The 14171-nt window shown below is 44.8% G+C and overlaps 1 protein-coding gene and 1 long non-coding RNA gene across 4 annotated transcripts in view; one reads left to right on the forward strand and one right to left on the reverse strand.

Moving 5' to 3' along the window:
• The window catches only part of LOC105734795 (uncharacterized), a 68605-nt gene that overhangs the window by 51041 nt on the left and 3393 nt on the right, over positions 1–14171 (forward strand). For all 3 annotated transcript variants that reach the window (XM_086917446.1, XM_086917447.1, XM_086917448.1), the window contains exon 3: positions 13541–13693. In XM_086917446.1, coding sequence (XP_086773572.1) covers positions 13541–13693 — 153 coding nt within the window. The remainder of the gene's footprint in view (positions 1–13540; positions 13694–14171) is intronic.
• LOC147658518 (uncharacterized) overlaps positions 1–14171 on the reverse strand; it is a 193540-nt gene that overhangs the window by 33915 nt on the left and 145454 nt on the right. Inside the window, exon 2 of the long non-coding RNA XR_015295148.1 lies at positions 13078–13198. This is a non-coding gene — a long non-coding RNA (uncharacterized LOC147658518). The remainder of the gene's footprint in view (positions 1–13077; positions 13199–14171) is intronic.

The raw sequence follows: 14171 nt of genomic DNA on the forward strand, positions 1-14171 counted from the left end.
TCCTCTTGCCCCCCCCCCCCGCCCGCTCTGCCGCTCTCCTCGATCTCACCCTTACTCTTCCCACACCGTTGACTCCAACACCGAGAGCGCGATCGCCTCGTATAGGTGCCTCCTCGTCCCACGCGCGTCGTCCCTTTCCGTCACTCTTCGGCTCGGCTCGTTCACTCGACAAGTCTCGCCGTATTTCGTGCTCCGTCCCGCTCTCTCGTTATACGCCCGTCCTTCTCCACCGTTGGCTTCCAGTCTGACGCAGACACTGTCTCTGTGTCGGCCCCGTTCCGCCGCTCGCTCCATCCTTGTTCGATCCCCGTGTTACGGGCAACCGCGACAGCCGGCTTCGACCCGTCGCTCACGATGGAACGGGACGCACGATGCGCGCGTACGATGGACAAGGATGGGGAACAAACGAACGGGTCGGGGAGTCGAAGAGGATGCCGAAGTTTTGTCCACGGACGGGGCAAAACTATTGCCCGAATCCCGTCCCGCTCCGGGCTCAGGGGTCCCGTTCGAAGCCGCGGCCGAGGGAACGAACGAACCAGGCCTTCCAGTCAGATATGAATCTTCGTGCCTGGAGGGCGGCCCGCGCTCGACGCTTAACAGCAGGGGGGCAAAGCAGGAAGACGGTGGGATGAGAGCGAGGGGCGAGGACGCCGCCGCCGACGACGACGACGACGACGACGACGACGACGAAGGAGCCTGCGTAATAATTTATTCGGTTTAGCCTCGCTGTCGGGTCTCTCTTCGACGGTGGATCATTCGGTCTCTCTCTCTTTCTCCCTCCCTTCCCCTTCACGACGTCTATACCGTCGTATCGTGGATCGTCAAGGACGTGCATGATGTACGACGTTACCGGCTGCCTCCGTTACGTTGCTCGGTTGCAACGCACGTGGGATGGTTTCTTTGACTTAATTTTTTTTTTCTTTTTTTTTTTTTTTTTCTTTTTCTTCATGCCTTTTTGCTTTCTCGTTCTTCTTTTTCTGTTACGAAGCGGTAGTCCGGGTTGGCTACGAAAGTTGTACTTGTACGGAATCGTAATTTAATACATAATGTGTTCTTTGTCTAAACGAAAAGAGAGAAATGAATTTTTTTTTTTTTTTTTTAAATAACCGAATGAAACAATAAAATTTGCCATATTGTACATTTTTATTTACAAAAATTACTCTCATCTCGTCTAACGTTCGCGATGATATTTTTACCAAAACACCAAATATCGCGAATTTCGTTCGAACAATCGAACGGGTTTTTTTTTTTTTTTTTAATTTCGAATTACCGAATGAAAGATACAAGACAAGCGCGCACCAATATCGTAATCCAGATCGTAATCGCGCGATATATCGTAATAAACAACGTTCCACGCGCTCGGGGATCTTACCCAATCAACGACCTATCCCTCCTACCCATCTTCGAAAGAGCAACAGGACACCGAGTCTCGGACTCGGGCGAGCGTTAAATCTGGAAATCAATCCCGGCCGCGCGACGGTGGAAGTGTCGTAAAACGTCCGGCGTGTCGATAATGAACGCGGACAGGCCGGAATACGTTTCCGCGGTATCTTGATAGCGCGGCTACGGACGTGTGTAGGGCGGGGCAGCGGCGGGCGTAGTGGGAGCAGCCGGAGGTTCCGGTTTTCCGGGATCGGCGTTGCAGACATGCCGGACGCGGCTTTTCGGATGATCGGGCCGGCCAGTGCGGCCGACACGATCGGTTTCCGGTCACGGGCCGTCGAAATTCCAGGTCGCCGCCTCTCTCGTTGTGCGAGTCGACCGAAGCGGTTGGGTCCCTCTTATCGATTCGCGCCTCGTCGTTAGCAGCGATCCGTGTGCACGTGAGAGAGAGAGAGAGGGACGGAGGGAGGGAGAGCGAGAGAAAAAGAGGAGAGGGGATAAAGAAGGAGAGTCGACGACTCTCGAGCGAGCGGCCACGAAGGAGCGGCGCGGCGAGAAGAGGGCGGTAAGAGGGGGAAGGAAAGAGTACGGCGGCTTTTTTTTTACGAGCGGTTCGACGCCGTTTCGAGGATGGAAAAAGCCTTAGCGCGATTGTAACCGCGGAAGGGGGCGGGGAGTGGATCTCGGGTTTACGTGAAAGCGAGACCGAGTCGACGGGCTTTGGCGAACCTTTTGCGGGTTTGGCATGGTAATCGTGGCTAAGTTTCGACGATATATATATATATATATATATTATATTGATCCGGGGAGAGAATTTGATCGATGATTGCAATCGATACGTATATAATTGATGGACTGGTCAAGGTCGTTCGAGGGATGGTTGGTTCGAAGATTCGTGATGGGATACGTACGCGTATGCGTGAGCGAAGATACGCGATTGTGCAAAGAAAGAGAATTTGTTTGGAATTTGTGGGAATTTTTCGAAGTGCATACTTTTCTCGAAAAAAGTCACAAGTACACAACTGCTGACCAAATTCTTCTGTTGACTGGTTATGCAATGGTGGCGAACAATAAATAAAATATGCGTGAACGCGCGCGTTTACGAAACATTCGAAGATTGCGTATCGAAGATAAACAAAAGATTAGGAAATAACGACAGTGGTAGCAACGTTCAATAATGATATTATAAATAAAATTTCATCTGAATTTTTATCACGTTATCTATAACATCTATCTATCTATCTCTCCACTGTTTCGTTACTTTATTTTTCTTTTTTTATTGTTTGTATAGCAATAGTACGTCCTCGTACACATCCCCGGAACAACCATTCGATTCGAATTCGTAGCGCGCTCCATTGTTACCGCGGCGCGAGATAAATCGTTAAAATGAATGAACCTGAGGGTTTTCGCCCACGCTTCATAACAGGCCGGAAGGGAGAGGTTGTCTGCGCCGTTCGGGGCTTCCTAAGTACCTAAAGCGAAGCGAAGTAGGAGGTGTCGAGCGGGATGGCCTTGCTCCCGATAAAGCCGCGCGATTCGAGCGGAGCCAAAGCGCAAAAAACTCTTGGGAATCGACGGTGAATCCGCCGAGATTCTTCGCCGTTGGGTGAACAATAATAATAACAACAATATGAACATTCCAATTCAACAACTTTATCAATAACTGAACTCGAATATTACATAAGCTGTGTAAGCATCACGAAGACTTTTCTTTTTACATTTTTTTTACATCTTATCTCTTTTTCAATAACTTCAATTTCAACGTGCGTTAATTTCATTCACTTTCCAAGCGTCGATTTTTGACATCTGTTATTGCTCTCGAAGGAACGAATTCGTTAGAAACGAATTCGAGGAATTGGAATGCTCGTCCAACGTGAATCACAAATCGCCACAGAACCTTCGAAGAGATGATATTTTTCGCGACAGTAAAAGTACAATAAAAGCGTGTGTCATCGACTAATCCTTAGAACAAGACCGATGAACCAACCATTTCCATCTTCCATGATCGATTAACATATTTCCTTCTCTCTCCCCCTTATCTCCCTCCCCTTCCCTAAGATTCTTCCAAGACTCTTCTAAGCTAGGTAAAATTTCAAACGGCAGGGTGAGAGAGAAAGGGGGGAGGAGTGTCGAGTATTTAAGCATCTGGGAGGGGATCGATAATCGGGCGGAAAGGTAACGAAGCGCGTTCCGCTATAAATAAAACAGCAGCTCCTCCGTGAGATCGGCTGCGAAAAATGGTTGGAAAGTTGGGTCGAATTAGCGGACCACCAGCGTGCCAGAGACTCCTGTAACGACTTCCTGGAAAAGTTGCGGGTCGCCTGGGGATTTTTAAACGAGCCACCGCGACGCGGTCCTGGATGAATAAGATGAGAAACCACGGCGAAAGTGTAGGAGAGAAAGAGGTGCCCTTTTTCTGTTTTAATTAGATCGATAATTTTTGGGAAGAGTTGCTTTGTGCACAGTAGATGGATATTTTTTTTACGTATATTGTTAAGCCTTGCTTGGCTTGTAAAATAAATTTTACAACGAACGCGTCGTCGGGCCGCGTGAGAATGTTTATTTTCGTTCGATAAGAGAGAGAAGAGTCGAAAGTTTTTCGGTTCGGTAATAATAAAACGTAACGCTTCTTAGAACGGTGCCAATAAAGAAATATCTCAGCCCCCCCCCCCACCTTTTATCACATTCGTATTCGTTTACAGTTGATAGCCCTCGAGGGCGCTTTATTTTGACTGGGTAAGATAAAATTTCTTCGTTATCGGTTCTAATCTGGCCACGGGAATCGTTTCGAGACAGATCGGATGAAATTTTGTTGGAAATTGTGAAAATTAATCTCCAAATCACAATTTTCGTTGATTTACCAATTTACGTCCTTTACCTCACTTTTACCTTAAACAATTATTAATTATCGTTCGATCGAAATAAATGATTTTACCACGCGTTGTTCAACTCTCGTGAATGATTATGACGTAAGTGTCGAGTACGTAAGCCAACATCTCAAAAAGTAGTAAATTCGAGCGTGCAAGAATGATTCGAGGCGAACGAGAAACGTCGTTATAGAAAAATGGAACGACTTGGGGGAAGGAAAAGGAGGAGAGATATCGGTCTTGGAATCGGGCGAGGAATCCCGAGGAGCACGCGGTGTTGGACCAAAAAGCGTCTGATTAGCGAGAGGAGCAATTTTGCGAGTAACGCGGAGAGCGTTTCCTCGTAGCCGCTTTACGAGAACATTCTTTGGAATTCCAGCGGTTCGTGAACACTCCCGCATCCGAGGGGTCTGTAAATGCCGCTGGAGGCTGGAGAGGAAAGTCGATACCACCACCTCGAACTTCCGCCGGTCAGCTCGTAAAAGAAAGAAACACACTGCCGCGAGAAATAAGATCACCGGTTGCTACGAGAGGCCGGTTGAAAAACCGAGCCCGCGAGAGAGAGAGAGAGAGAGAGGACGGGTGGGAGCTCTTTCTCAACTCTGCGATATCTTTTCGCGTATTGTAATACCGCTTCGAGGTGGTTTCGAATGGATCGATCAAATTTTCTTTTTCTCTCTCTCTCTCTCTCTTTTTGCGAATCAACAACACCGGTTGCGATAACGATAGTGTTAATTATTCGAAATAACAAGTACCATTCGTTTCTTTCGATGACTTGAATTCTTTTCGTCTGGATCGTTTCAGGATCAATTTTGTTTGGTAATTTTATATAACAATAGCCTCTCTCGTCTTTTTTTTTTTAGTTATCCTAAAATATCTGGATGTGAATCTAATCGTTTATCATCACGCGTCACTCGTTTCATCCGCATCCCCATATATTAAAGTTTTACGATGACACGTGACTTCACCTCATCCAACCTAACCCAACGCGGATCTCGTAAAAATAAATGAGTCCCCGCTCCGACCAAATCGCATTACCAATTTACCCTGCCGAGATCTCGGCGTTCCCTTCCCCCCTCCTCCTCCTCCACAATCCCTCAATCTCGGGATAGAAATCCACGTGAAAGCCAGACTAAACGTCGCCTCCGCGAATCCTGTGAAGGAAAGAATCGGAAGAGAAGTGTAATCGGCAGACGTTGGTGGGTTCCGAGGCAAGATCAACAAATATTCACGGTATATTCACGGGGAGGGAAATGGTAGGTTTGGCCAAATAAACGAGAACACGAAAGGAGTATCCACGACTGAGAGACTCTTTGTTCCGTCACCGAAACCCAAACACTTTTTCAGACTACCCTCTCGTTCTCTCTCGTCGTATGACCTCGTGGCTTGTTCCCTCCGCGTACCCTTCCCGCATCTAGCAACAGCCTGTGGCCGTCTCTGTCTTGGAAGCGTGTCAGTTGCTCTCTCTCTCTCTCTTTCTCTCTCTCTCCTTCTCCAAACGCCGTGTAAATACGTGCATCTTTGTCCCGCGTTGCTCGTCGCACGGGTATCCTTGTTTCCGTGGCGGCGTCCCGCGGCACTCGACGGGGGCCGGGTCGTTTATCTAAATGGCTACCGGGTGGCCTGGCTCGCAGCGTCCTGTCCCACCGGACGAAAACTAAGCCGAGTCGGGCAGAAGAAAGGATACGGGTTCCGAAAAACAAACGTCGATATAGCGGGGGATCCGATAGATTGAGGCGTATACCGGCGTTCCAACGGCGTGGTTTCGTCGGCCCTTTTGGGCCCGTTCCTTTCTTTTATTCTTTCCTCTGGAAATATATCTATAAAACCGAGGTAGGAAAAGGAGATTGGTACATAGGAGATCGATGCTCGATTCTCATCCTGATCGATCATGTGTGTGTCGCAGTAGCACGCGATCGTAGCACGTACGGAGTCAAATGTTAAATGTAACGCACGCGTGTGTACGTTGCTTTATTATATCCATCGTATATCATCGAACAATAATTTTGCTCGTCCAAAAGAAAGTTTCGCTTTAGCCAACGACTATTGTATAACGTGCCACCGATGGTTCGCGTTGGCACGGAGCGCGCGTTAACCAGCATAAAGAAAAGAGGAGGACAAGAGGGGTGGGGAGGGGAGGGGAGAAGCAGTTCCGAGTATACTCGCGGGCTCGTTCCTGACCGGCTCTCGGTCGTGTCGTTCCTTCACGTAATGGAAGTAATCCGACCTCGTTGAGAATATTTAACGGCCGGCCGCAATGATACCGTGCCACTTTCGCGCCGCTTCCTAGTATCGTTGTTATGCAACGGACACACCGCCACCTCAGGACTGTTTCAATGGTTACGGCCGCCCGTTAGAGATGCCGCCGCCTAGATCCGCTCGTCCAGAGATATTGCGTGCCAGGACGCGCGTCCCGAGAGCGTCTATTTTCAGAAATGTTTCCCGAACTTCTTGACGTCAAGCGTCGCTTGCGTCATCGAGTAGTGGTAGGCGAGGAGTCTACTACCGCTTCATCGTCGCTTTGACAGACAGATTTTTTTTCTCGACTCAATCGTGCCGTGGTCCCATACTTTCTCGAGTTTATTTACTCGAGTTTTGTGCCATGAAAAAGCAGATGCGAACGAAATTTCGACCGAAAGCTAGTCGAGATAACGATATAAAACAATTGCTAATAAATAATTCTGTATTGGGTAACGTTTGAACAACGTGTATGTAGCGTTACCGCTCTCGGAACTCTTCGGAAGTGTTCGGTATCGATCGGGATTGCTCGCTTTGGAGAAACGATCGTGTCACGTATTATATTCGAACTGCATCACTTTTTTTTTTTTTTTTTTTCCTTTTTATAGACTTATTGCGAATCTATGCGTGTAGTCACCTTCCCTTCCCAAAATGAATTATACTCTCGTGTTACAGGCCGTATATTTCGAAAATTTCGAATAAGATATCCATCGTTTCCGTTTGTCGACGGAATAAGATTTATTAGAGACGTGTCGGCGTTCGTCTTGTTCACGAGCGTCGTTACACGCACATGCACGAACGTGCAAAAGCACTTGACGCCGGTGCAACGCGCGTTACGTAATCCAAAGTTACCGAAACGACGACGCTCTATGTTAACGATACCTCCGTTGGTTGGTAACTTTCTTGCCGGCGCTTCGTTAACCCTACTGGGGGTCTTCAGGGATCTCGACTGATCCTCACGCATTTCTGGCTTACTTACAACTTACTTTGCTTGCTCCGTTCAACTATTAATTGTTCCGGCAATTTGCAAATCGTTGCTCGACGTTAACGATCGGTTAACTTTCTTTATTCTCTTATTAATCTTAAGAATCTGTCGTGCGACAGAACGATCCTCTATCCTCTATCCGATGAGTTCTTCATTGAACGGTACGCAATTGTTATGTATGATTTACCTTTAAATTTACCTTTAATACTATCTCTTAAAATTAACCTCGCGAGAAAGAGAATTTAAGATATGTAGGATATACTTTTATACTAATATAGACGTTCGAACAAAGGCGAAAATTCGTATAGGAAAAAATATCGGTTATGATTTATTCGTCAAATGAACGTGCAATTTAATTTTACACCAGAAGCCCGGTACAGTCGATCGCCAACCTGCTCAGTTGGCTAGACAACAGGGAACATTTGTCAAAACGTCATTTGCCTCGCAAGGTCTCTCTCTCTCTCTCTCTCTCTCTCTCTCTCTCTCTCTCTCTCTCTCTCTCTCTCTCTCTCTCTCTCTCTCTCTCTCTCTCTCTCCGAACCAAACATTTTCGAGACTCGTATCTATTCAACGATCGCCTCGCTTTTTCACCGTACACGATCCGTTCAAAGTTCGACGCGATTCAAGCACCGTGTTATATGGGACAGGTACGGATGTAATTCGATTTCGGTCGAATTCGAAACTCGTTCGGAGCCACCCGTTAGCCCGTTCCTCGGGCGCCCACCCACGCACGATTCACGCGTGTCTCGACGCCCCTCGAGTCCCCGGTGAATTTTTTTAATCCGATTCCCGTCGCCGGCGTTTGCGTGGCGGCCAAGCGTTGTTTTCCACCCCCGCCTCCCTCGTGGCACCGTTTCCACCACCGTGACGATCGGTCGTTCGTTTAAAATGCAAACTCGCGGTCCGTGGGGTTTTAAAACACCCGCTATACCCGGATTTCGTTCCGCCGCAAACTTGGCTCGTGCTTCCTACGGATTTACGCCGCCACTGACGCGCTTCTATTCTCGAGCTGGTCGCCAGACATTTTCCGCCCCGATTCTCCCCTTTCCGCGAAATTTTCTTACGGTTATTCGCGTGCAACGGTGGAGTTCGATCGCGAGGAGTCGGTTACGATGGAATCCAAGATACGATGGTTTGATTGGAATTTGATCTAGATCGATGCGCGATACAAAGATTGATTATTTTCGATCATTTAGATGTGATCTGGATTTATGGTGATTACATATCGCGTACTTTTTCAAATTTTTATTTTTAAACGTTGTCGTAATAGTGGTTCGAGTAATTGCCGTCAGATGTCTCATTAAATTTTTACTTTCTCGCAACAGTTTATCTTTATGATAAAATATATATAAAATTATACGAAAATACGTAACGTACATCCTACATATATATATATGTAATTTACGTAAAATTCATTGTAGCATAATTTATTATTATTAAAAAATATATATTATAAATATATATTTATATGGAATAAAAATATAATTCGGAATGTTTTTTTATTTATTCGATATTTCGACATCGTGTCGAAGCGTTACGCATATGAAAATTTTTCTCTATATTACAAATAGATAGGATAGATAATAAATAATAATCGATTAAATCGAATATATAGTGGAACGAAACACAAAACGTATTTTCGATCGTATATACACGCATAACCTAGATATTTTCAGAATTGTTTTTCGACACTATCATTTTCGGCATCATTTGATGATTGAACATAACAATCGCCAGTTTTATACTCGCTATAAAAATATCGCTTTAATCTTAACACGAGTGTAATGCGAAATCGAAGCTTGTCAAGCGTATCATTATGCGCAATTTCCAATATTCTTTGAAAGAATATCTGCGATACACATCAGATATACATCTTCAGGAGGAAAATTTTCGATCGAAATCTTATGTCCCGAGGATAAAAATAAAAAAATATTACTTTACATATCTAGAAGGGAACATAGAAAAATAGGGTTAACGTATATAGCATTTTCTGTTCCCTGTGTTATGGTTATTAAAAATTTTTTACCGGCCGTAATATTAAAATAGCGAATATCCATCTTTAACGCCGCGAGGAGACGTAAAAAAAAAAAAAAAAAAAATCGCAAGGCAAGCGGGGTTAATTAACCCTTTCGCTACCGCTTGCTTCGAAACGATCTTCATATACTTATCCGCTACGAGTGATTATACCCGTTTACCATAAAGGGATTTCCATATATTACCGTTTGCAATGGTTCTCTCTTGCTACAGAGAGTTGCGCAAAAAGTGGTGGTAATACATATCGTTATTAGATATTAAGAAAAGAAAAAAAGAAAAATATCGTTAGAAATGGTTTTATTTCCTCGATTAGTTGAACATTTTTTCAGGCAGAGATCGTGTCTTGCGTACGAACCTTCGAACAACAAGAGCGTGGTAAAATTATATTATATCGAGTTGTTGTATATATTGGTATTTAGATTTTATATTTTGTTGACAAAAGAGAGAGAGAGAGAGAGCTTCTTCGCGCTAAAAGACGTTTTGCTTTTATATTTAAAAAAATTGACATTTTTTTTTTTTTTTTTTTACTCTATGAATTCGATTTATTCAGTTTATTTATTTCTGTTTAATTTTTCTGTTTTATAAGAAATTTACGATGCATACGAAATAATCGCAGCCTGGATACTTCATGGATGAAACGAAGACTGTGAGACATTCACAGTCTCCTTATTATTATCGGATTTGTAATTTCATCGCAAAGGGTTGAATTACGTAACCGTCTAGTTCCTTCCAACTTCGTACTCGTGATATCGTACTACGATATCTAAGCAAGACAGGAGGCAACCTACGTAAAAGTTGCAACATTTACCATTTGCAAGATTTCGATTTCATCATCCTCTCCGCAAAAAATAACATTGTTCGAGGCCGACTTTTCGCCACTTTTCTCCCCTTTAAACTCCCTTCTCTCTCCTCCTAGAGAAGAAGTCATGAAAACGCATCGACGACGGGATTTATAAAAGTAGTAAGAATTGAAGAATTTTTCCCTTCCCCTCAATCTTTCCCTATCACCTCGATCTCGCGAAAATTGGAAATCAAGCGCAGAACAGAATTCTCTTGCGGAGAAAGAAGATTCGATGCCAAGAAATCCGTTGCTTGTACATCCATCCCTCCCATACTACGGAGGGATCGGCTAACGGAAAACAAAAGCGCGTGCACGTTTGTATTAAACATTAAAACGAGTTCTCAGAAGTCCCCCTCCTGTGTATATACACTGGCATACATATTCAGTATTGACACATTTCCAGACAACAAATCATGGCCCGTGGAGGCACGCGGCCAGACTCGTGGAGACTCTCCTCCTCCTCCTCCTCCTCTCGGTTACACGCACTACACGGTGTAGTGACGCGCGAAACGGCCGAAAGTCGTATCTCTCTCTCTCTCTCTCTCTCTCTCTCTCTCTCTCGTTTCGCTTTACTACCTTCGAAGATCGAGAATTGGCGTTCAAACCCTCTCCATACGTTTACATAAGCGGATGACACAAGACGCCGCGTATACACCCCTCTCCCAAGTAGGTTAATCTCCGCCCGTTTTCGATCGAAGGCTATCTCTCGCCGGGGAGGGGTGGACGGCGTCTGACCCCCTCCACGGCTGGATCATCGACGATTATTGGGGGAGGGTGGATGATGGATCGAGATCTCGCGGCCGTCCAACGATTTCACGTTACGTTACCGGTTGAAAGGTTTCATTCATTCAGAGCAATTTGGGATATCGGCCGCGATATCCTTTGGTTTTGGGAGAGGGATTAATTGGATCTGTTAAGTAAGTAAGTTGTAGGAAATTGAGTTGGATATTACCGTTTTGTTTTTTTATTATTTTTATTTCTTGGTCGATAAGGATGTGGAGCCAATATTTCGATTCAAGGGATGGAGTATGGGTTCTAGGGAAAACGAGGCAAGGGTTTTTAAAGGATTCGAATATATAGTGGAAATTTTTATGCATTTTATTGGGGGAGTGTCGGGTACAGTTTCCGGTTTCGGGTATATAAATAAGACATTCGCGTGGATATTTGGAGAGATGGATTATATACAGGTGTGAATCAATATGGCTCGTCGTGAATCGTTTTTCCTTTCCTTTTATTTATTTATTTATTTATTTTTTTTTTCCCCCACTATTTACTTATCAACAACTCCGTCATGAATATTATTGCACGAGTGTGTTTCGCCTTATAAGCGTTTTAAAACGCTTACGCGAGCTTCTTGTTCGCGAGGAATTTCCTTTCTTGTAAAAAGAATTTAATTTTCTCACACGAATTCTTCCTTCTCACACCCTTCGCGCGTGGAATTTTTCAAATTCCAATCCCGTTCCAATACGGTTAAACAAAATCTCTCTTTATCACCCTTACCCTTTTAATTCTAATTCCCGAAGAATTTACCTAACCTAACCTAAAATTAAGTTCTCGAATGCGTCGATCGAAAATATATTTTCCATCCTCTCGCCCGTTCCGCGCGAGAAAGAAAGAAAGGAGACGTGTTTATTTTCAGATCGAGCGAAATATTTCCAGTATTATAATTTCCCGATAAAATCCCCGCGTCGAATCGAGCCGCGTCTGCTGCACCGTTTTAATCCGTCACCGTTCGTTCGTTCGTTCGTTCGGTCGGCTCGTTTAAAATTGAATGATCGCGCCGCCCCGATATTTGCGAGAGCATCGATTTCCGTTCGGCCAGGCCGAGGAGGAGGCGCGGGATCGTCGCCACGATTACGTCCAATTACGGTTGGCGGAAGGCGGCGGTGGCGCGGGGATGGAGGGGAGGGGACGGCGGGTCGTGGTCGTTCGATCGGGCGGGCGCACCGCGTGTTATCTTAAGGCGGCGGTCACCTAGATATCGGCATTGTTATCCCGCCTGACCGCAGCCACTTAACCGAGTCGTAAACCCCCCTCCCTTCCCACCTCCTCATTCCCCCCCCCTCCGCCCCTCCATCCCACTCCCCCGGCCCCTCCCCCGCCCGCCACGAGTTCAACTTTATCCTTCAACAGGTGTTTAGGGAAATACAATAATGTCGCGCATGCGCCCGCAACTTCTTAAGGTCGGAAAGTTCGTCCGAACAATCTGACCGCGGCCAAGCCCGCGAACCCGTCGTCACGGCATCCGCGTACCGAGAGAGTTAGTTAATCGAGTTTCTGGGCTAGTTGGAATTTTTTTTCCTTTTTCTCCTTCCCTCCCCGCGACACCTCCCGCGAAGAATTGCTCGCGGAACAGTTGTCCATTCTCTCTCTCTCTCTCTTTTTTTTTTTCCTTCCTCCGGCGAGTCGAGAGAGAGAGAGAGAGAGAGAGAAGAGAGAATAATTTTTTTAGGGCTTGTAAAAAAATTGCCTCGCTCGTTTATTTACGTTTTTTTTCTTTCTTACGGGGAAGGAGTCGAAGTAATTATTGAATCTTGTACAGGAGCAGGTAGAGATAGGTTTAGGAGAGAAAAATTCGTTGGTTTAATCACTTTTTTTCAAGTCGTTTTGCTCGTAGGTTTATTTAAAAAAAAATAGGAATTAACAATTTCGAATCGAACGGATTCGGTTCTATAGAAATCTGTATTACCGATGATAGAATAGAGAACGTACGGGCTTTTCTAGCTTACCGACTATGGTGAACCGCGAGCATCGGTCGGTAACGAAATTGTAGAGATCCGACGTGCGTCTGATACGAAGGTAGAAACCTTCTTGTTCGCAGTGCAGTTGCATCCATCGGTTCAGATGGCACTGAAACACAAAATGCAACTGTTGATTGCTAAATTGGATTAAATTTTGTAAAAATATGATAAGACGATAATCGCTAGCTAGCTAGCTAGCCAGCTAGCTAGCTAAAAAGATCAAATAAAATCTGTAATTCCGTTTAATTTAGTTAAAAAAAGAAAAAAAAAAAAAGAGAAAAAAAAATAGTAAAGTTTAATAGATTCGCAAAAAGATGTATTAACACGATGCATTCTAATAAATCCCCTGGAACTGTCCTTCTTTTTCTTCTTTTTCTTTTTTTCTTTTTATCTACTTTAACTATTTAAAAGTTAGATTGAATTTTTAACTATGTCACACGTTCCTTTCCAGACGTTAAACGGCGCCGAGGGTACCGTTCCACCCGGAAGAGTGTATAAGAAAGTCGCGATCGTGGAGAACTTCTTCGACATTATTCATGCTGTCCATGTTGACCTTGAGGGTCGTCCAGGGAAGCATGCCGGTCAAAAGAGAACGTACAGAACGGTAAGTTTCGAACAGAAGTATCCATTACTTTCCCGTAAACATCCCGCACACTCGACGATAGTTAAAATTCCATAAAATCGAAGATTTTTATTTCATTATTATAGATATTACTCGAGTATGTTATCAAGAAATATTCCTCCTCCCCTCCCCCTCCCTCCCTCCCTCCCCCCAAAAAAAAAACTATCGAATCGAATTCAATTCGTTTAATAATTATTCGTATTCATCCATTTCAAAAAATTTCAACTATTTTCGAATCTTTCTCGAATCACCCGCCCTTCTCTCTCTCCCCCCCCCCCTTCTCCCCTCCTGGGTGAGCGATCGAGGAAGAAAGGAAAAACGCCCAATCCACACACACACATACATATATATATATATACCTATTACCCTCGAAAGAAGAAACAATTTTTCCATCCAACTATCCTCCGGCGATTTGAATTCAATCGGCGAATCTCTCCCCGGAGGAGGAGGAGGAGGAGGA

This window comes from Apis florea, unplaced genomic scaffold (genome assembly GCF_048593485.1).
Source record: "Apis florea isolate Af1SG1 unplaced genomic scaffold, ASM4859348v1 contig_2201_pilon, whole genome shotgun sequence".
Lineage (NCBI taxonomy): Eukaryota > Metazoa > Arthropoda > Insecta > Hymenoptera > Apidae > Apis > Apis florea.